The sequence below is a fragment of the Salmo trutta genome, chromosome 19 (genome assembly GCF_901001165.1).
Source record: "Salmo trutta chromosome 19, fSalTru1.1, whole genome shotgun sequence".
NCBI lineage: Eukaryota > Metazoa > Chordata > Actinopteri > Salmoniformes > Salmonidae > Salmo > Salmo trutta.
The window spans coordinates 39,718,422-39,742,278 of record NC_042975.1 but is presented as its reverse complement, the minus strand read 5'-3'; the positions used below and the strand labels follow the sequence as shown (position 1 = coordinate 39,742,278).

The following is a 23,857-nucleotide window of genomic DNA, read 5'->3' as shown; positions in this document are numbered from 1 at the left end:
ACCAAAGACATGAATGTTTTCTAGCTGTGCGTAATATGCGGTAGGCTATGTATTGTATAACAGCACAATCATAATTTTAATTCAGGCTTTTCTTTCTGGCTTGGGCTCATAAGCCTATGCATAAGCTCTAATATGCTATAGGTGTTTTTGAATTCATCACATTAGAAAGCACTGTCTATTTTTTGTTGTGTTAGGCTTTGAAACAACATCCACAAACATGTTTTACACTGTTTCAACCTGCTGTTGACCTTTTGATCATCACAGTGAGGTACATTTTAAAAGTCAGAGAGGCCTACTGTTTTGATGATAAGTGTATGCTGTGCTTTTCAATTGGGACATCAACGCAAACACAGTGGTTAGAGGAACAACAGAGCCCAGCGTACCAGGCCATTAGGACCTGATGGTAGTTAGCAAGTTGGATAATACCAAAGCATGTCCAGAGTGCATAAAAGGCGATTACCATGTCACATGGAATTTTACTGCGGTCATGACTCATGACTGCCGGTGTGGCAGTAATATGGTCACTGCAACAGCCCTATGCATGCCTCCATGTTGGTAAGTTAATGGATCGCTAAGTTTTTCCCAATTTGAGTTTTTTTTGTTGTTGTCGTTTTCGCTAATGAGAAGGTCAAGTGTCGTGAAGGGGATGTTTGAGAATACAATCCTTATTCTGAAGTCATAGCCTGTAAGTGAAGAAATTAAATGAATTTGTGCTACTTCTTTAGATCAGGGGTTCTTAAACTTTTTCAGCCTGGGACCCAAATGAGAATCTCTGTTTTTCTGGGACCCAAGCTCAGGAAAATATGCAACTATACGTACATATCGGTACATTTCATTGCCCTTAAGCCTAAAACAAATGCAATACAGGCAAAAACAAATAACAATTAAATATCCATATAAATATGTTTATTTTCCCCCATTAAAAACTCTTGCATGTCTGTCTAGGTTGGAACTGTTCCTGTTAAAATACAATAAATAAATAATTTCATTCTGAACTGGAATAAACTGATTGATCACATCACACAGATGAATAACAACACACACACACACACACACACACACACACACACAGGCTTTTTGATAGTGCAACCCTAAGTAACAGTACAGATGAAAAATGATCAGTAGAAATTATTGTTGAAAGAAAGTATTTTTAATTCTGAACTGGAATAAACTGATTAATCACATTACACAGATGTGGACCAGAAAACACACACCGTCCTAATGAGAGCAGGTCTATTCTGGGCTCTGTTTTTGACATTGCAACACTGAGGTTATGCTCAGCCTTAACTGTTTCTGTACTTGTTTTTTAAACTGGACCAGAACATCTAGTGCTTTCTCAGTCAGGCAGGAGACCGCTTCCTGCTGTAGATGAGCAACCCAGAACTGTGTGAGTGTTTGCCTCTAAAAGCATCTCCCTTCAATCAGTTTATTCCAGTTCAGAATAATAATTATTGTTTTTTAACAGCAACAGTTCCAACCTAGACTCGATTCCAACAATAATGCCTACAGTAAGATGTACAGTGGCCTGAACATTTTTCATCTGTACTGTTACTAGGGTTGCACGATCAGTAGCCAGCTTGCTTTGGCGAATGTTAGCTGTGTACAAGGTCAGGGGAATGTTTGAAAGATACTCACATCTACTACTATGAGAGTTAGTTAGTACTCTCTTATTTCGCTTACCACCACCTGTTTATAAAATGACAACAATGCCTTGCTAGCTGACTTACTTTTCCACTGTCGAAGCACTGTTTCCTGAAGCATTCTGCCCTGTTCTGAAAGCTCTCCCTGGGTTTACCATCATGCTGTGGATGTTTGGTCAGGTCGTGTTAATTTGTTCGTTATGCGAGACTCATTACTAAACTCTTCACCGCACAAAACACACTGTGGGCGCTCCTCGTTATACGTTTGTATGAAAGAGAAACTCATCGCTGTATATTTTTCATTTCGTGACAATTGAGCTCCGTCAGAACTTGTGGCTAGCACGAAGCCATTTGATGACAGAGGTGAGTGATGTTTAGTGAAAATGACAAGTCAGTGGCAGACAGTGCATCATCTGCTGCTGTTCCACAGCATCGTGTGTCGCAGAGTGATCTTGAAGAAAACTGCTGTAAACTGCGAAGCACACGGGCAACTCCCTCTCACTCACGCAGCTGGCAAACTGACCAAAGACCGCTGCTAAACAGACAGCGCAGATGCACTTGGCCAATAGCCATTGCACGGATTGAGGGAGACAATGCCATCCTGTCTGATGTTCAGACTCTGATTGCAGATGTAAGAGAATAAATCCGTACTGCCCTTCCCCCTTCACTGTTGCTCCAAGCAGAGGAAACTGCAGTTCTAAAGTACATGTTGGACACCAAGTATGCTGTCTCGCCACCTTGGCCTGGATGAGGGCAAGGTTCTTGGCAGTCTGACGAAGTACACTTCCAAGCAAGGGCTTTGGGATGGAGATGCAATATGTCAGTCGTGCCAACATATCTCATTAGCCACCTGGTGGAAGGGACTTTGTGGATCTGAGGCTCTTTCCCCTGTTGCCTCCATCCTCCAAATCCCACCAACATCAGCCTGCTTCGGAGCGCAACTGGTCTTTGTTTGGGAACACACACCAAAGCACACAACAGGCTGACGAATACAAGGGTTGAAAAACTGGTGGCGATCCGGGTAAATTTGAGGCTTTTTGAGCCTGACAACGAGCCATCCTCAACAAGGTTGGAAAGTGACAGCGAAGATGAGGCCTCAAAGTCTGATGTTCAAGAGGTGGACATTGAGGAGGTCCAGGGAGAAGACATGGAAGCCTGAGAGAAAGACAACCAAAGCTTTAGTTTGTAGACTAATTTTACAGATGTATGTTAATCTTTTTTGGGAGATGCGATGGATCATTCAATATTCCCTTTTGTTGTTCAATGACATCATTCCATGTGACGAGTCAAATCGTTGAATTAAAGTTAAATTCGTAACAATTTTTTTCTATTGGAAGGATTTAATCATTTGTAATTGTCTACTTATGATAAGGTTAAAGGTTTGTTTCTGTTTCCATATGATATGGTAAAAATATCTACATTTTTTAAAATTGTATAAATATTAATGTGCATATATTCCTGTTAATTCCCACGGAAGGTTTCCACCTCTGAATATTCCCCAAAATGTGCAACCCTAATCAAGGGTGAATAAAACATTTAAAAAATGATTGGAGTTTTTATAGCAAGTGTTATGGTAATGAGAAACATTTCCACACAGTGTTTTCATGTAATACGTATTATAATTTAATGTAAACTTCAACTAGTATACATTTTTTAATGATTTAAGGACAAACACCATGTATTTTATTCAATTAAGTGAATGTTTTTGTTTATAAAATGACCTGAATTTGGGGGTGACACAATTCAGGTGAAACTATAATGTATTTAAAACAAGACACTGTGCTATAAACTAGGCATCTTACTCTTCAGATTGATCGTTAATAGTTGCAGATGCATCATGGTTTTCTAACTCCATTTGCTACTGCCATCGTTAGAATCACCCAGTATACCAGGGCCTTGTCTGGTCTGGCTGAGCTCATGCCCAGGTTGCTGCTGTATTTTGGCAGACTGCTTTTACAGTCACATGAAGAGTGCACCATCATGGCGGGGGATCATTTTTCATATATGCTAGCAGGTTTGGATTCCACAGCAGCAGTAGCAGCAGCAGGCTGTTAGTGTGCCTCCTCACTAATGACAGCTAGGGCCTATTTTTGTCCCTGTAAAACACCAACAGTCACTGACCCTGCTTGTTTTGCGTGATTCATCGAATAGATGCCCCAGACATCAATACTGTGGCTTGGTACAAAGGTGATTCTTTATAAGGGACTTGGATGTCGATAGAGCACAGTAGCAACTATGTGCAGTAAGGACTTTGGCAAATTATATTCCTAGTTGCTGTGGTTTTAGCCTAGAGACCAGGGTTGTGGCGATTTATCTGGTTGAATGTTTTCAGATTTTCCAGTACATTTCCTCCCGTTTGTATTTGCTGCAATGTTCAGCTGACTGAAGTCCCTCTTGCATGTCATTCAGCAGAGTGGCGGTAGTGCTGACTGCTGTGTTCTGTCCTCCGTGGTCTATTCTGCGACGCCACATGCGCCAAGATGGACTGTCTATTTTGGTGTTGCTTCCGATGCAATGGCTTTTGCCTCGCAATCACACCCGTAGCCAGATACGCTTTAACTCTCCAACTCTCTAAAGCCTCACTTCAGCGGAGGAGCTGTGAACTCACTCAAAGGGGACAAGCTCTCAGGATGAAATTGAAGAACCACCACACAGAGACAGTGTTCAATCTCCATGTGTTGTGCAAACTCATGTAGCTTCTAGGCCCAAGCTATGGCTGAGGCAGACAAGTCACCAAAGCAAAGCCTTCCCCGCAGCACCGGAGCATTTTAAGATGTGGCCTTTGAATGGCATTGAGATTAAGCTGTTCCTAATAGTTGTTGCATGTGAATGGCTCCCAGATTAGGCTATTCCCAGTAGGCCATCTAAGCCAGTACCTTTACACAAAGAGAGTCTAATGCTAAATTAATTTCCTCCCAAACTATTTTCCCCACCGCAAGAGCGGTTATATAAAGGAGGAATGTGAAGATGTAGGCTAATCCACAAAAAGTGTCGGGTTACATAAAGGAGAAAGGCAGAGCTACAAGGATGTGAAGTGAATGTGGCTGTATTGAGTAACATAAATAAAACCTGAACTTTCATTGAGCTATCTCTTACAGCTAGCCTGTAGCAACAATGGCTCATGGTAGTTTCAACCTGCAATTCTACCCTGTCCGTTCCAACAGGAAGGCCACCTGCTACACGTTCAGGCTACTGGTAGTACTGTAATATTGTGTTGATTGAAAATTGAACTGTGTTGATCTGTGTTTCACCTTGCTCTGATGTGATGTCTCTACAGCAGGCCAATGAAGCCCTCCACCACCAGCACCAGGTGGCCCAGAACAGCCTGCTGCCGCTGCTCAACTCTGGGAACGAGCCGGTGGACCAGAAGCCTGTTATGCCTATCCTCCTGGACCAGAAACCCCCCGCCAGCGCCGCCGAGCTCCTCAAAGACAACGTGGCCAGCGGGGCAGGTGGCGGCAGGGGACCCATGCCCGTCGTGAAGAAGGAGCACAAGAGCAAGACACCCTTCATCTGTGGCTACTGCAACAAGGCCTTCCGTGACAGCTACCACCTGCGGCGCCACGAATCCTGCCACACGGGCGTCAAGATGGTGTCCCGGCCCAAGAAGACTGCTCAGACAGCCCCCACCATGGTGCCTCTCATCTCCACCCTGCCCAGGGAGAATAGTGGGCAGCCCTCCTACATATCCACCATTGCAGGCATCCTCACCACAGCCACCCCCTCTGTGTCTTCAGCCTCCAGCATCATGTCTCCAGCCTCTATGATCAATGTACCCCAGCAGAGCCAGCCCAAAAAGCCTGCCAAGCTAGTGAAGAAGAACCACGGCTGTGAGATGTGTGGCAAGGCCTTCCGAGACGTCTACCACCTGAACCGTCACAAGCTGTCCCACTCGGATGAGAAGCCCTACGAGTGCCCCATCTGCCAGCAGCGCTTCAAGAGGAAGGACCGCATGACCTACCATGTGCGCTCTCACGACGGTGGAGTCCACAAGCCCTATGTCTGTTCCGTGTGTGGGAAAGGCTTCTCCAGGTAGGCCCCAGGCCCAGCCATGCACATTCACGACCACTCGCTAGCTGCCATACATTTAAGTAAAAGTGCTTGCGTTTTATTACAAACTCAACTAATTCAGATCATGTAGGTACACGGTTATTAGTCTACACATTCTATATAGTGTTAGACAAGCACTTATAGAGATGCACTGAGATGGAGAGTGTATGACCATCAGTTGTTCAATGTGACGTTAACGTGGTGCACGTCCCATTTGGCTGCTGCCCTCACGGATTTATAGTAGCGTTGAATGGTCTTGACTCAGTGCCTTTATGGTCCCCAGCATGTTTAAACAGTCACGCTTTAGAGAGCAGTTCAACTCCAGTGTCCAAGAGTTCCCCCCTGCGAGGACAGGCATGCAGGCAGAGAGGAATGAGGCAGGGGGAGGGGAAAGGCAGCTTTGATTTGTGTGTCATGCTGTGGTTCCCGCCAGCTCGTCACCCCTTCCCCAGGGAATGCCATTAAAACAGACCTAGGAGGCAGCAGCCTGGGATTTCCTCTTACACACAGCAGATCCCATTCTGCTCCTGTGCTGCTGCTTAAGGCCGCTACACACTTTACGCAAACGCAGAGACGGGTGTTGTTTTCTATAGTTCTACGTACTTTTGTGCGGCCAAAATGTATACCATGCTCCATCACTCTGTTTGCGTAGGGTGTTTAGTGCCCTTTACAGGGCCCAGTTTGTTTTAAGTCTAACCCACCTGGAATGACTATTCATTCTGGTCTTTCCAGGCATAGCCAACAGTGAGTGGCCTTGTAAGATTTCCTCTCAACATTTACTGCAACATCCACTCACTACTTCCAGCTATGTGTCACTTGTAATCTGTAGGCATGAGTAATGGCAAATTGACATCGCATTCCAAGAAGCAAAGGGCTCCTCTTACAGCTTGTTTAAAACAGTACTGTAGCAATGAGGTTTGTGCAGTAGACTACAGTATAGGCCCAATACATTATCGCCGCATATTGGCTTTGCTTTAATTGCCCTGTTTGTTTGCTGGGCTGATGGTGTCTGCATCTGATGGTCAGTGTAAGGAAAGAGCAGCAGACTGAGGGTCCACCTCTCAACGTCCCTGCACTCTCCCTTTCCACCGCTGACACTGACCAAAAAGGGACACTGTCTTCCAGCTGATGGCGAAACTCAAGTCGCACCGCATTATTTCTGCCTCATGCACAAATTCATGTTAGTTCTATGAACAGAGAAAGTGAAATATTCCTCGATATAAAAGAATTTACGCAAATCGATAAACTTTCCTGCTCATTCATTCATTACAGCTGCAGTGTTGGTTGTAGTGTGAGTGGAAGTAGGAAGAATGTGCATTTTATGGCATTGTGTTGAATAAAAGGTGCTGACAGTGCTGAGCAAGACCTTAAACATGAACTCACTCATAAAAACAGTAGTTCTTTGCTGTATTCATTGACAGTTTCTCTAATCAAATTATTATTTTTTTAAATCAGTGTCGACTTTGCTTTAGCTTTCTTTTATGCCTGCTATGTTACTGCAGACAAAATAATCTGAGTCATCCGATTGGCCAGCGGTAGGCCTAAAATGCACTTGATTTGCTCTCCGGGCCCGCTGGGAAGGTGGACAACATGAATAGTTCAACATGGGAACACTTCACCTACCCGGTGTGCATTGCAGCTGAATCGGGTACATTATTAATCACATACATACAATCATTAGATTGTCCACAATATTATAACCTTAATGTGCTTTTACTTGACTGATTAAATTAGGGGGGGAATTGTTTTATTGGTTTTCTGTTAAAACACTAAGAAAAAGTAATAAAATTCCATGTGAATTCACCATGTAGATGGTCTGTCGTGCTTCCTGCGTAGAGAGAAAATATTATAATTTATGATGCTGCTGCACTTGCTTTTCACGAGAGTGGCGCTGACTGTGCTCGCATACCTTCGACCTTCTCTTGAAAAAAACCTTTGCTTAAAAAATTTGTGCCAATAGTACTGTTTGTCGATCTTGAGACACCGTAGCCAGTATACACTTCCACAAAATAAACTCAAATCGGTCATTCATTTTGACGTTTTTAACAAGAATCTTAGTTGCGCAATTTTACATCTAACTAGGATGTTTGGTGCAGTATTTCAAGTTAATTTTGTTTTGCATCAAAATGATTTGTCTATCGTTGAATGAAAATACTTTATTGAAGAATCCCTACTTTTGACCAATCACCGACCTAAGGGGCGTAGACTTAGGCTTCCGAACTTGGGCTTGCCTCGAGAAAAAATGTGGGCACGAACAGACTTTTTAAAAAAAAAAAACTGTTTTTAATAATAATAAAAAAAATAATAATTTGCCGATGGCCAAAACGTCATGATATATTCACAAACTTTTGAAAACTGTTTTGTGTGGGAAGCATGCGGACACCTTTAGGAGATATCTAGGCTAATCAGTGGAAGATGTAATTCAAATTACAGAACTCAAAGTTAAATGAGAAGAACAGGCTACAACATCAAGAGCCAACAGGTAACCTGCTACTTAATAATACGAATGGAGTTGAAAGGGAAAAAGCGCTGCTATGTAGTCTCAATTGGCCTAGCTAACATTAGCTACCTTAACTAACTTTTTGCGGTTTGAAGACTGGTACTATTTAATCAGATGAGATGATAAATAACTAGCAATAAAATAGTCTACGAGCGCGAGTCGACATGATTTGCTATCTCTCTCTCCCCCTCCCTGCTGCCCTCGTCACTCAAACTCAGACACACACACCGCACGGCCCCTCCCCGCTGCCTTCTGGAGCGCTGCTCTCATAGTAGCAGCTCAAGCTGTCATTGACTAACAGCTCCGGTTAATAGGGTTGGGCGGTATCCATATCATACCGTCCTTCTCTCATACTGGTATATATGGTGTTACAGGCTTACTACACAAGGGGTGCCAAAAAACTTGCACAAAAAAACGTTGGGCGTCTATTACCAGAATGCTGACAAAAAAAGTAATGGCGAATTTCAATTGGAGGATGCTAGCTAAATACGCTAACAAGCACAAATGAAAATAAACAAATTGCAAAGACAGGCAATCCAACTCATGAAGTTATACATGTATAAGTAGGAGCTACTGAATGTCATTTTTGGTGAGTTTGGATATTTACAAGCTAATGTGAACGAGAGACATTGTGCAAATGAACAATGTTTTGAGACATACTTGTCTGAAGGAATCACAGTACTGGCTCTGAAGCAGCATGTGTAGGTTACATGTTATCTGTAGAGTTGCTAGGGAAACAGGCCTGCCTGCTCTGCTCGGGGAACAGGCCGAGAGCAGAAACTCAAGGAAATCAAGATGGTGGCAGCTGTACAAATAACTCATCCAAAGGGCTTTGACTTCTCAAACATGGCAGAAAGCTAACACAATATGATGCCCTATCACCTAATTAATTCAGCCACTTACTTAGATCAACTAGCAAGCTAAACTTAGGTGTGTGTTTTTTACACAGGGAAAAAAATAAAAAATTATAAAAAATTATTCAACCAGATAGGCCAGTTGAGAACAAGTTCTCATTTACAACTGCGATCTGGCCAAGATAAAGCAAAGCAGTGCGACAAAACCGAGTCACACATAAACAAATGTACAGTCAATAACAGTAGAAAAATCTATGTATAGTGTGTGCAAATGTAGAACATTAGGGATTACGATTTAGCATTAACACTGGAGTAATAGATGTGCAGATGACGAGATACTGGGGTGCAAGAGGATAAGTAACAATATGGGAATGAGGTAGTTGGGTGTGCTATTTACAGATTGTCTGTGTACAGTGATCGGTAAGCTGCTTTGACAGCTGATGCTTAAAGTTAGAGAGGGAGATATAATTCTGCAGCTTTAGTGATTTTTGCAATTTTTCCAGTCATTGGCAGCAGAGAACTGGAAGGAAAGGCAGCCAAAGGAAGTGTTGGCTTTGGGGATGACCAGTGAAATATGCGTGCTACGGGGCGGTGCTGCTATGGTGACCAGTGAGCTGAGAAGGCGGGGCTTTACCTAGAAAAGACTTATAGATGACCTGGAGCCAGTGGGTTTGGCGACGAATATGAAGTGAGGGCCAGCCAACAAGAGCATACAGGTCGCAGTGGTGGGTAGTATATGGGGCTTTGGTGACAAAACGGATGGCACTGTGATAGACTACATCCAGTTTGTTGAGTAGAGTGTTGGAGGCTATTTCGTAAATGACATCGCTGAAGTCAAGGATCGGTAGGATAGTCAGTTTTACAAGGGAATGTTTGGCAGCATGAGTAAAGGAGGCTTTGTTGCAAAATAGGAAGCCAATTCTTCATTTAATTTTGGATTGGAGATGCTTAATGTGAGTTTGGAAGGAGAGTTTACAGTTTAGCCAGACACCTTGGTATTTGTAGTTGTCCACATATTCTAAGTCAGAACCGTCCAGAGTAGTGATGTTAGACGGGCGGGCAGGTGTGGGCAACGGTTGAAGAGGATGCATTTCGTTTTACTTGCATTTAAGAGCAATTGGAGGCCACGGAAGGAGTGTTGTATGGCATTGAAGCTCGTCTTGAGGTTAGTTAACAGTGTCCAAAGAAGGTACATTTACATGATTCAGATTTATAATTTGTAATATTTAGGTACAATGGCATTACCATGGCAGTTCCAATCATTTGTTTTGACTTGGTGGGGCTCCAGAGTGGCGCAGCGGTCTAAGCCACTGCGTCTCAGGGCAAAAGGCGCCACTGCGTCTCAGGGCAAGAGGCGCCACTGCGTCTCAGGGCAAGAGGCGCCACTGCGTCTCAGGGCAAGAGGCGCCACTGCGTCTCAGGGCAAGAGGCGCCACTGCGTCTCAGGGCAAGAGGCGCCACTGCGTCTCAGGGCAAGAGGCGCCACTGCGTCTCAGGGCAAGAGGCGCCACTGCGTCTCAGGGCAAGAGGCGCCACTGCGTCTCAGGGCAAGAGGCGCCACTGCGTCTCAGGGCAAGAGGCGCCACTGCGTCTCAGGGCAAGAGGCGCCACTGCAGTCCCTGGTTCGAATCTAGGCTGCATCACATCCGGCCGTGATTGGGAGTCCCATAGGGCGGCGCACAATTGGCCCAGCGTCGTCTGGGTTTGGCCGAATTTTTTTATTTTAATGTTTTTTTATTTTTTTATTTAAAAAAAATATATATATATTTTTTTAAAAATGTATAGGCCGTCATTGTAAATAAGAATTTGTTCTTAACTGACTTGCCTAGTTAAATAAATAAAAAAATACTTGAAAGCTAAAACCATGGTACATTTCCATGATTCAGACCATACCATTGTATAAGTGAAAGCACAATGGTAGTACCATGGTGTGAATGAAAGTACCACAGTAGTACCATGGTACATTTTTGTATGGGTTTATACAATTTATCTTCTTAACACTATGCGTAACCTCATCACTTAACCTTATGCGTAACCTCAAATTATGATCAAATAGCTACGTTTAAAAAAAAAATGTATTACATTTTTACAGTATCGCCAATTTTTACTTTGTGGTTGTGGTAATTAGTGGAAACCCTTTCACTGCGAGGTTGCCAAAACAAAAAGTTTTACTTTACATGAACTTTGACTGTAGTAAACCGCTGTAGTGAATCTACTCAATGCTGACACCTAGTGGTGACATTACAAACAGGATGTTACTGCATTTCACTGAATAATTTGAACAGATTAACTTTGAGACAAAGTTTTTTATTAATTCATCCCTTCTTGTTTATTGGTGTGTTTGTGGTGCTTCAGCATAAACGGTTCTGCGTTCTTATTCACTGCCCTGGATAGACACATCTTTAAATTGTACTTGAAGTAAACTGAACAAGTGTTTTGTGTTTATAGAGGATATAGTTGCTTTTTGGTGGATATCATGTAAACCACAAATAAAAGGTCCTTAAATTATGTACATTTTAATATTTAGCTAAAGCTGCAATATGTTACTTTTTGGGAGACCAAACCAAATTCACATAAATGTGTTTATAGATCTGTCATTCTCATTTAAAGCAAATCTAAGAAGCAGATCTGTTCTATGTGCGCTATTTCAATGCTTCCCGTTTTTAAGTTTAGTTTTTGCGTCTTACTTTCGGTTTTGTATACCAGCTCAAAATGCAATATTTTTGATTATGGAGAATATATTTCACAGTACAATGATTCTCTACACTATACTTGCTTGTTTTGTCACATATATCGAAATGATGCAAACCAGGAAATGGCGCAGTGATTTCTGCATAATGCGTCTTTAAGAAATCATAATTTTGATATGTTATATGTGTTAATCATTTGGAGCACAATTTGTGAATTTATTTTTCATTCCACCCCCCCAAAAAATACATCGGCAGATATATCAATAATCAGAGACTTTTCCCTCCCCGAAATTGGTATCGGACCCAAGCTCTAATCTTCAGCTGTTTTGAAGCTGGTGTACAAAACCGAAAGTAAGACGCAAAAACTAAACTTAAGAACGGGAAGCATAGAAATAGCGCACATAGAACAGATCTACCGCTTCTTAGACTTGCTTTCAAGAGTGACAGATCTATAACATACATTTCTATGTGAATTTGGTCAGATCACCCAAAAAGTTATATTGCAGCTTTAAATGTTTTCACATTTAAACATTAACACCCTTAGATTAAATAAGAACATTCGCTTGTTGTGACCATTGCTAGTTTAAACCGCTCAGCTCTTGGTTGTAACTCCTCCATTTTTTTTGATGTTGGGAGTTGGTAACATTTGGAGGTGTTTCCATGCTTTGGACCAATCAAAATCAACTTGATATTGATGTTATTTTCATCAACAGATCCGTGGTATTGTATTTATCTAACCCAGGTCAATCAACGTTCCGGGGCCGTTTCTATGGCGTTTTAAAGGGAAAGACTCATAAATACACCTTGAAAACGGGAACAGATTGTCTTTGGGGAGGGTAGATATTTAAACTCAGTCTGTTAGCTTTGTAAATTAATATATAGACCCAATTTTGTTTTGTAGTCAGCAGATTTAATTTTGAAAAAACCCTATCACACACTAACCTGCAGCCACTAGCTAGTTTGTCAGTTGACATTTTGAAGTTGGCGCCGTTCTTCCCGCGGAGCAGTGACATGTTTATTTTGAGCAGCGTCCACTTTTTTGACCATGGCCGTAATGACATTGTATTCACTCTAATCATGCTAAATTCTCTGAGTAAATTGTCTGCAACTTGTTAACCATGTATGGTAGACATAGGGTCTTGACTATTGTTTTTCCAATGCAATTCTCTGTTGACTGAATATTTCTTTATGAACATTGAATGAAATAATACTTTTATGGGTTGGGTGAACACCCTACATTATGCTGTCTGTCCAAACTGTAATCTTAGAGCTGGGCAGTTAAGGGAAGAACCCGGCTTTGTTCCAACACAGTGACGCGGAGGTTTATCGGCACTATGAGGCCGGCCAGCAGAATAACGTAACTCTGAGTCACTGTCAGCCAGCCAGGTCTGCAGGCGCTCCCGCTCTCTTCTTGCTCCCCTCTCTCTCTTCTCTCTGTGTGTGTGTGTGTGGAAGCTGCTGTCCTCCTTGGTTAACAGTGAAAAGAAGAAGTTATTCTGGTTCACAGCACTCCTGAAAAGATTCCACTTGACTCATCTCCTTTGTAACAAAACCACTACCAGTGTGAAACTGTCTCGCTTTGGCCCAGCTGTTAGTTTTGGAGTTCTCCACACCATTCCTTATGACAGTGATGAAATTATTTAGCTCCTAGCCTGTCTGCTGTTGTCCAGGTTTTCAGTCAAACTAATGGGAGCTGCGATGAGTGGGATGTGTGAACAGTGGAGTCTCACTGGAAAGGTCAAAAGTTAAGAAACTGTGTGTGTGTGTGTGTGTGTGTGTGTGTGTGTGTGTGTGTGTGTGTGTGTGTGTGTGTATGTATTAATATTCTACAGCAAGATTAACTTTTTTTCACCTCTCTCCTCCAGGCCAGACCACCTGAGCTGCCACGTGAAGCATGTCCACTCCTCAGAAAGACCGTTCAAATGCCAAGTAACGGTAAGAGAGAGAGAGAGCTGTACTGTGTGGCCTTATTAGGACCATTGTCAACAGCTCATTATTGACAACTGCATGTCTGTCAGCTTGCATGAACTCTCCCACTTTGCACTTTCTTCTCTGCCGGCTCGGACAGTACTTGTTAGTTTCCAGCATCGAAAGGAATGAAGATAACTGTGCCCGACTAGTGTCTTTTAAAATAAGCCCGTTAGTCATAGAGAGTGCCGTAATGGAAGTCTGTTCATGACACCATACTCCAGTACGCTCTGCCCTGTGGCCCCAGTAGAGATTTATGATGATCTATAAGCCTTTATAGTTGGACATGTTCCATGAAGTCTGAATGATGAAAGCAGGCTGTGTTAGATAAATGATTAAAGCTGCACTTGGCACCGAGCTGGAGCACAAAGCTGGGTGGCCCTATGAATAGTAGTGTGCCTCTGGCCTGACCTTCTGACCCTGTCCTGTTCTCCTCTCCTCCCCCAGGCCTGTACTTCTGCCTTCGCCACCAAAGACAGACTGCGTTCCCACATGATCCGACATGAAGGGAAGGTCACCTGCAACATCTGCGGCAAGATGCTGAGCGCAGCCTACATCACCAGCCATCTAAAGACACACGGCCAGACCAACTTTAATTCCTCTAACAAAGGTAAGTCACGTTAGCCCTATCTCACCAGCCACTGCCCCCCTCCCAACTTAAACAAACTGTCTTCCTAATTTAATAGATTTGATTTAATACTTTGACTCTTTAGGTGAACAGCAGCTCCTGGCATACACATACACACAAAATCAAGAAACAGGACATAGCCTACACAACTTCACTTATGGACACACGTTTGATCATGTAGTGTATGTGGACACCTGCTCGTCAAACATCTCATTCCAAAAATCATGGGCTTTAATATGGAGTTGGCCCACCCTTTGCTGCTATAACAGCCTCCACTCTTCTGGGAATGTGTTCCACTAAATGTTGGAACATTGCTGCAAGGACTTGCTTCCAGTCAGCCACGCGCATTAGTGAGGTTGGGCACTGATGTTGCGTGATTAGGCTTGGCTCGCAGTCGGCGTTCCGATTTCATCCCAAAGGTGTTCGATCGGGTTGAGGTCAGGGATCTGTGCAGGCCAGTCAAGTTCTTCCACACCGATCTTGACGAAGCATTTCTGTATGGACCTCGCATTGCATGGGGGCATTGTCATGCTGAAACAGGAAAGGGCCTTCCCCAAACTGTTGCCACAAAGTTGGAAGCACAGAATAATCTAGAATGTCATATTCTGTAGTGTGAAGATTTCCCTTCACTGGAACTAAGGGGCCTAGCGCGAACCATGAAAAACAGCCCCAGACCATTATTCCGCCTCCACCAAACTTTACAGTTGACACTATGCATTTGGGCAGGTAGTGTTCTCCTGGCATCCGCTAAACCCAGATTCATCCGTCGGACGGCCAGATGGTGAAGTGTGATTCATAACTCCAGAGATGGCGTTTCCACTGCTCCATAATCCAATGGCAGCAAGCATTTTACCACTCCAGCCGATGCTTGGCATTGGAGATCTTAGGCTTGTATGGGGCTCCTCGGCAATGGAAATACATTTCATGAAGTTCCCGACTAACAGTTATTGTGCTGATGTTGCTTACAGAGGCAGTTTGGAACTCTGTAGTGAGTGTTGCAACAAAGGACAGACCATTTTTACATGCTTCAGCACTCGGCGGTCCCGTTCTGTGGCCTATCACTTCGTTCCTGAGCAGTTATTGCTCCTAGAAATTTCCACTTCACGATAATGGCACTTACAGTCGACCGGGGAAGCTATAGCAGGGCAGAAATTTGACAAACTGCTGACTTGTTGGAAAGGTGTCATCCTGTCATCCTATGACGGAGTTCTTCAGTAAGGTCATTCTACTGCCAGTGTTCGGTCTATGGAGATTGCATGGCTGTGTGCTCTATTTTATACATCTGTCAGCAACGGATGTGGCTGAAATAGCCTGAATCCACTAATTTGAAGTGGTGCCCACATACTTTTGTATATACATTGCATTCGGTAAGTATTCAAGACCCCTTTTACGTTTGCCACATTTTATGTTAGACTTATTGTAAAATGGATTAAATCGTTTTTTTTTCTTCCTTTGTCAATCTACACACAATACCCCATAATGACAAAGAAGAAAAAAAAGGTTTTTAGAATTCTTTGCAAATGTATAAAAAAATACAAAGCTGAAATATCACATTTTAAATAAGTATTCAGACCCTTTACTTAGTACTTTGTTGAAGCACCTTTGGCAGCGATTACAGCCTTGAGTCTTCTTGGGTATGATGCTGCAAGCTTGGCACACCTGTATTTGGGGAGTTTCTTCCATTCTTCTCTGCAGATCCTCAAGCTCTGTCAGGTTGGATGGGGAGTGTCGCTGCACAACTATTTTCAGGTCTCTCCAGAGATGTTAGCTCGTGTCCATGTCTGGGCTCTGGCTGGACCACTCGAGGACATTCAGACACTTGTCCCGAAGCCACTCCTGCGTTGTCTTGGCTGTGTGCTTAGGATCGTTGTCCTATTGGAAGGTGAACCTTTGCCCCGTTCTGAGGTCCTGAACGCTCTGGAGCAGGTTTTCATCAAGGATCTCTATCCGTTCATCTTTCCCTCGAGCCTGACTTGTCTCCCAGTCCCTGCTGCTGAAAAACAGCTTGATTCTGCCACCACCATGCTTTACTGTAGGGATGGTGCCAGGTTTCCTCCAGACGTGAGGCTTCCGTCTGGCCACTCTACCATAAAGGCCTGATTGGTGGAGTGCTACAGAAATGGGAGAAATTTTCAGAAGGACCATCTCCACAGAGGAATTCTGGAGCTCTGTCAGAGTGACCATCGGGTTCTTGGTCACCTCCCTTACCAAGGCCCTTCTCCCCCAATTGCTCAGTTTGGCTGGACGGCCAGCTCTAGGAAGAGTCTTGGTGGTTCCAAACTTCTTCCATTAAAGAATGATGGGGGCCACTGTTTTCTGGGGGACCGTCAATGCTGCAGACATTTTTTGGTACCCTGCCCCAGATCTGTGCCTCGACACAATCCTGTCTTGGAGCTCTACAGACAATTATTTCGACCTCATTACTTGGTTTTTGCTCTGAAATGCGCTGTCAAATGTGGGACCTTATGTAGACAGGTGTGTGCCTTTCCATATCATGTGCAATCAATAGAATTTACCACAGGTGGACTCCAATCAAGCTGTAGAAACATCTCAAGGATGATCAATGGAAACAGGATGCATCTGAGCTCAATTTCGAGTCTCTTCGCAAAGGGTCTGAATAATGTAAATCAGGTTTTTCTGTTTTATTTCTAATACATTTGCAAAAATATCTTAACCTGTTTTTGCTTTGTCATTGTGTGTGTATGGATTGAGTTTTATTTTATTTAATCCATTTTAGAATACGTCTGTAACGTAACAAAATGTGGAAAAAGCCAAGGGGTCTGAATACTTTCCCAATGCGCTGTATAGTGTATTTAAAACAGACATATAGATTTAAATATGTGGGAAACCGGTTTAAAATAACTACTTCAAAGGGCTTCAAAAGTTCTTACTATATTTTTTTTGTATACACATTGAACATCCACACTTCTCATCCCATTGCTGACACTTTCCTAGAAGTCTTCTTTTACTCCATACCAAGACAGTGTGCAAGAGGCCAGTGCTTGGGATAACCTCACTAGGTGATCTCACATTACAGTGAAAATCTCATGTTTGATTGGTGCTGACTTTATCCTTAGGCAGGTTTCATTGTCTGTGTGGTAGATCTACGGGACATGGAAGCTCCCACCTTACGTTTACCTAGATGACCATGTCCTCCTCGCTAGTTACGTTTCCCCATTTCTCTTCAGTTACATTCTGTTTTCAAACATGAATTGGGTGTTACAATCCGTTGAGTGGAGAGATGTATACGCTATGCTATACGTACTTTTTAAAATATTTGTTTTGTCTGGTACATGGTATGTAATCTGACTTTCTGGTTGACAGAAGTGAATGGCCTATGGCGAAAATCTGTTCTAAATGTAAAGCGCTTTCAGCAATTGGCTCATGTTTGAGCACAGAGGAAAGTGGAACACAAAGTGAGATCTGATCCCACCACAACAACCTTATAGCTTCCCCGCTCGATAGATTTGTGCAACTTTCACAGATTTAGAAGGGGCAGGGTTTTTGTCAGAGGATCGCTCTTCCATGGGTCTTTATAGTTAGTGTTATTGACATCTTTGGTGGCATGAACTCAAGTTTACTTTGTATTACTGCATAGTAAATCATTCAGAAAAAGCCTTGCTACCGTAACCATTAGGAGCACCTGTTCTTTTCATGAGACTGACCAGGAGAATCCAGGTGAAAGATATGATCCCTTATTGATATCACTTGTTAAATCCACTTCAATCAGTGTAGATGAAGGGGAGGAGACCGGTTTAACCTCTCTGGCGCATGTGGGACGATTTCGTCCCACCTACGTAACAGCCACTTCAATCCAGTGGCGCGATTTTTGAATCGTTTGAAATACTATTACTTCAATTTCTCAAACATATGACTATTTTACAGCTATTTAAAGACAAGAATCTCGTTAATCTAACCACACTGTCCGATTTCAAAAAGGCTTTACAACGAAAGCAAAACATTAGATTATGTCAGCAGAGTGCCCAGCCAGAAATAATCAGACACCCATTTTTCAAGCTAGCATATCATGTCACATAAACCCAAACCACAGCTAAATGCAGCACTAACCTTTTATGATCTTCATCAGATGACACACCTAGGACATTGTTATACAATACATGCATGTCTGTTCAATCAAGTTCATATTTATATCAAAAACCAGCTTTTTACATTAGCATGTGACGTTCAGAAAAAGCATACCCCCCGCAAACTTCCGGGGAATTTATTAACAGTTTGCTAAATTACTCACGATAAACGTTCACAAAAAGCATAACAATTATTTTAAGAATTATAGATACATTACTCCTCTATGCACTCGATATGTCCGATTTTAAAATAGCTTTTCGGATGAAGCACATTTTGCAATAATCTAAGTACATAGCCCGGCATCACAGGGCTAGCTATTTAGACACCCACCCAGTTCAGCCTTCACCAAAATCACATTTCCTATAAGAAAAATGTTCTTACCTTTCTTGTTCTTTGTCAGAATACACTGCCAGGACTTCTACTTCAATAACAAATGTAGGTTTGGTCCCAAATAATCCATCGTTATATCCAAACAGCGACGTTTTGTTCGTGAGTTCTAGACACTATCAGAATGCTACATCACGGTCTCCGCATGGCGCATGGCGTGACAAAAAATGTCTAAATATTCCATTACCGTACTTCAAAGCATGTCAACCGCTGTTTAAAACCAATTTTTATGCCATTTATCTCGTAGAAAAGCGATAATATTCCGACCGGGAATCTGCAATGAGCCTAAACAGCCGAATTAAATTTATCCACGGGGGCGAATCGTGCACGCGCCTCATTCAATGGTCCTCTGATCGGCCACTTATCAAAGGCGATAATTTGTTTCAGCCAGAGGCCGCCTCGTCAACCTTCAGGTATTTCGCGGGTTCTGAGAGCCTATTGGAGCCCTAGGAATTGTCACGTTACAGCTAAGATCCTTACTTTTCAATAAACAGATGCAAGACGCACGACTCCTTGTCAGACAGGCCACTTCCTGCATGAAACCTTGTCAGGTTTTTGCCTGCCATAGGAGTTCTGTTATACTCACAGACACCATTCAAACAGTTTTAGAAACTTTAGGGTGTTTTCTATCCAGAACAATAATATGCATATTCTAGCTTCTGAGTTGGTGTAGGAGGCAGTTAAAAATGGGCACATATTTTTTCCAAACTTCTCAATACTGCCCCCTAGCCCAAACAGGTTTTAAATATATATATATTTATTTTTTTTAAGCCTTGAGACAATTGAGACATGGCTTGTGTATGTGTGCCATTTAGAGGGTGAATGGGCAAGACAAAATATTGAAGTTCCTTTTGAACGGGGTATGGTAGTAGTGCCAGGCGCACCGGTTTGATTGTCAAGAACTGCAACACTGCTGGGTTTCCCGTGTGTCTCAAGAATGGTCCACCACCCAAAGGACATCCAGCCAACTTGACACAATTGTGGGAAGCATTGGAGTCAACATGGACCAGTATCCCTGTGGAACACTTTCAACAGCTTGTAGTCCATGCCCCCACAAATTGAGGCTGTTCCGAGGCCAAAATGGGGGGTGCAACTCAATATTAGGAAGGTGTTCCTAATGTTTTGTGCATCGTCTACAAGTGTATAATAATAACGTTGTCAAGTACAGCCCAATAACTTGTTTCTTCCTCAGCCTTCGCGCTATAACTATGTGTCTGTATTTCCTGTTTATTCATCTGTGAATTTCCATTTGTGAAAGTGCTGTATTTGAGTTGTGGTGAATCACTGCTCAAAAGGTGTAGTCAATAACAAAGTATAATCAACATTCCTGTTTCAGTTACTCAGACAGTAGAAGCGACAAGGCCTTTCCCTGGCCACTGAAGGGAAAGCCATTAGCTGCTATGTTGTTTATTCACTCTGCATTAGCTGCCATCTGAACGAGCCACCTTTCTCCCAAGAGTCCACAACACAAGGCAGACATATACAGCACAGAGAACTCTACAAATAGGATATTGCTTGTCACCACAGTAATCCTATGGCCCGTTCCCATCTCCCCCTGGGGACTTGTAGGCCAGGGTGTGTGCCACCGTTCTGGTGTTTGTACCAACCTTGCCCACCTGAAGTGGGGCCTGTAGAGTGCACTGAGAGAGTGGCACCCTGGCCCTAGCGCAGCAGCCCTTTATAACCCCTGTGTGTCTATTTCTGAATAGGGGACTGGCAGTGGAACTCCTCAGGGGGACGAAAAGGTAATAATAATAATAATAATAATAATAATAATAATAATAATAATAATAATAATAATAATAATAATAATGTAGCATTGTGTGAAAACCAAACCTTACCCCAACCCCCCTGCCCGCAACCCAAGAATACACACAGTCACATCACACACACAAGTATAAGGCAAGGATAAATAGATGTTAGGATGTGGGTAAAACTCCCAAAGGGGGGGGCAGCGGCGCATTTCTGCCGAGAGACAAATTAATATAGGGAAAACACTGCATGACAGTGTGTCACTTCATTTACAAACATTGCATCATCATTGCATTCCATAGACGTTTCTGTGCCTTAATTTTAAAACTGTTTTACTCTATGTAGAGCAAGAATGACCGCTAGAGGTATAGTCATTTTTTTTAAACATTTTTATATATATATATTTTTTTTTACTGTTTAACCTATACATGATTTACCTGCTTCAGTATTTATTTTTTAGAAAAGCATGTATTTGCCGCATTTAAAGAAAAGTGTGAAATGGTTGTCAGTTTTAGTTTAATTTGTGCTGCAGGTGAGTCAAGGCAGTAGCAGTAAAGAGAAGAATGCTGAAGGCGTATACTGCAAAAATAATCTCTGTGCCCTGCAAAAAATAATCTATGCAAAATAGTTGAGTACAGACAGCATTCCTCCCTCTGTTTTAATGGCGGGGAATAACCAGTAAGTCCGTGTGTACAGGTATGTTTGATTTAGCAGTGAACCTTAAACACTATATCCTCTATCCCGTTCTCTAGACAATAATGACGTCCACAACTCTGCCTCAGCCACACCTGTAACAGCCTCCGCCCCCATCACCACCACGATGAACCGGGGAAACTCCATCAACAACCCCGGCACCATAGCGTCGCAAATGAACATTTCCACCAACACGGTGAACGTCAGCCTCCAGCACCCAGTCACCATCACTGGACCCATCAACATCACCTCGATCAACATCCCTACCACGGCACACATGAATATCGCCCACCCTCTGGCCATCAGCACCCCAATGTCCATGACAATGTCCGGGCCCCTCAACATTGCCATGAGGTCCATGGAGAGTATGCCTTTTCTGTCCCAAGTCCTGCCTTCGTCCCCACCCTGGTAAAAAAAAAAAAAAAAGATGGAGAGAAAAGAAAGGGAAAAATTGGGCAAAACAGGAGATGATGACACCTCCTCCTTACCCCCATCTTTCCCCAGCCCACTCCTCAGACCTGGAAATGAAAGTGTATCCTACTTGTGCCGTGCAGCGGGAGAGAACCTCCCTGTCACATGGCTCCACCCCAACCAATGCTACATCACAGAAAGGAGAACCAGAACAGTTGTGTAGAAGTTAGGTTGGGTTTTGTCTATTATCTGAATGACTTCAAAAGTAAATGAAGTGTTATGCAGTGATGCCTACATTAGTCGGGGTAGGATGAACAAGAGGGGAGGTCTCCTCTCAAGCCTCGCTAAATGCCCATACCTTTGCAATTGGAAGATCATTTTTAAAAGGACTAATGCAATAAGTATGAATTGCTGGTTTTATTGTTCCATAAGTTCCCTTACAAAGCCAGTGGGTGTTTCTTATAAGTTGTTTTTATCTATAGCCTGCTAATCAGTATTTAATATTTTTAGGAGAGCAGTCAAACAAAAGGGACAAAGACTTCTATTTGGACGGAAGATTATTCTTTTTTCACAGCTGTGTGACTTTGTTTTTCAAATAAGAGGTATGCTCTTGAGGTACATGTTAATGTATTCTCACCATCAACAATTCAATCTGTATTATTTTGTTGAAGTGGATATCTGGAAATTGTCCCTCTTGACTGTTAAATATGTGTACAGTTAGTTTTTGTCTCTGTTAGGGATGGCAGAGGAATGCTTCTTTTTGTTTGGTCATCAGTTGACGTAAATTGTTTTACACAAACTGAAAGAGGAATGAGTATTGCACTGAAAGCATATCCCATGTGTCACTTAACTGCAGTATTATCAATGATCAAATTGGAGTGTTAGGTACCCAGCCTATATAATAACAGGGCCATCTAGTGGCTTACATATGCCATTGAGAAAATGGTCTTGAAGTTCACAAATGTGTTTCTTTTATTATTATTATCATGTTGGTGACGGTTTATAGTTTTGTTAGAAATATTTTATACCCTTTTTATTATTGTTTTTTATGACCCTGATGGTATGGACATTCTGCTCCGGTAACACGCTGAGAGTAGCCCTGTAAACTTTATTTTTATTTCATTGAATTCACGTCTAACACAACTTGATCCTTTCCCATGTTACTTTGTAAATATTTCACTCACCATATACCTTTTTTTTGCTAAAAGAAAAAAGGAGAAGTCCTTAAAAGACTATCTAAGAAGCCTTTAATTTTGTGAACATGGCCGTCCATTTTAATAGCCATGTCATCTAACTATACTTTCAATCAAACATCCATTGTCTCCGCCTGTGTCATGGTGATTTATGGACGAGGTGACGGATGTATTGAGAACAAAACACTAATGGTTTTTGAGAAGTGTATGAAAGTAATGTACTACTCGATCATGTTGTAGTGTGATGCAGACAATTTAGTTGAGCCAACATGGCCTCGGCAGCACATCTCAGACATTGAGACCCATAGATTATTAGATAAGACGTTCTTACTTGGCCATATCACCTTTGCAAGGTTTTTGTGCTGTGCGAGGTAAAGTATTTCCTGAAAGATCACACACAAGATGCATGCACGTTTTTCCCCCTGAGTTCTTTCAAAGAAAGTCCAATGATGAGCGTTTTCTTATGCATTGAGTAGATGAGCTATAATTGCCTGTTCTGTTTGCCAAATTTGACATGATTATGAGATTCAAATAAGCTAATATTTTGAATTGAATATTTCATCATTTTTAACAAGAAGAAAAGAATGATTTGGAAATTATTGGACCTCTGGGAAGGCAGTTGAATGTATATCTTTGTACAAAACTATTTTAGTTCTGAGGATGTCGTAGTTACAATAGACATGTGAAAGATAACCTTTTATAAATCTTTTGTATTAGAATATTAACAATGGTAATTTTGTATATACCTATGAAGACTAGGCTTTCTGATTAGCAGAAAGGTAAAACATTCCTACATTTTTTTTTAAATGTATGTTTGAAATTATTACGTAAACATGCGCAATGTTTTATGTGCCTTTTTTATTTGGATTGTCTAAATAAAATAAAACATGATGGGTGGGCTTTATGGCTGTGTGCCATTTCCTGGTGAGTCAGCCTATGGTGGGAGGCTAGCTGTTCCACTCATTAGAGCCTCTACACTCATACCCCACAGTAGTACAGATGTTC

General features: G+C 42.3%; 2 protein-coding genes across 3 annotated transcripts in view; one reads left to right on the top strand and one right to left on the bottom strand.

Moving 5' to 3' along the window:
* The window catches only part of LOC115154574 (vascular endothelial zinc finger 1-like), a 48,230-nt gene extending 24,474 nt beyond the window's left edge, over positions 1-23,756 (top strand). Inside the window, exons 2-6 of one of the 2 annotated variants that reach the window (XM_029700927.1) lie at positions 4,918-5,672; positions 13,600-13,669; positions 14,150-14,312; positions 20,513-20,548; positions 21,308-23,756. In XM_029700927.1, the coding sequence (XP_029556787.1) occupies positions 4,918-5,672; positions 13,600-13,669; positions 14,150-14,312; positions 20,513-20,548; positions 21,308-21,660 (1,377 nt within the window). In that variant the 3' untranslated portion in view covers positions 21,661-23,756. The remainder of the gene's footprint in view (positions 1-4,917; positions 5,673-13,599; positions 13,670-14,149; positions 14,313-20,512; positions 20,549-21,307) is intronic. The other variant, XM_029700928.1, reaches the window with a different exon arrangement.
* LOC115153755 (gap junction delta-2 protein-like) overlaps positions 1-23,857 on the bottom strand; it is a 67,090-nt gene that overhangs the window by 37,753 nt on the left and 5,480 nt on the right. The window lies entirely within an intron of this gene.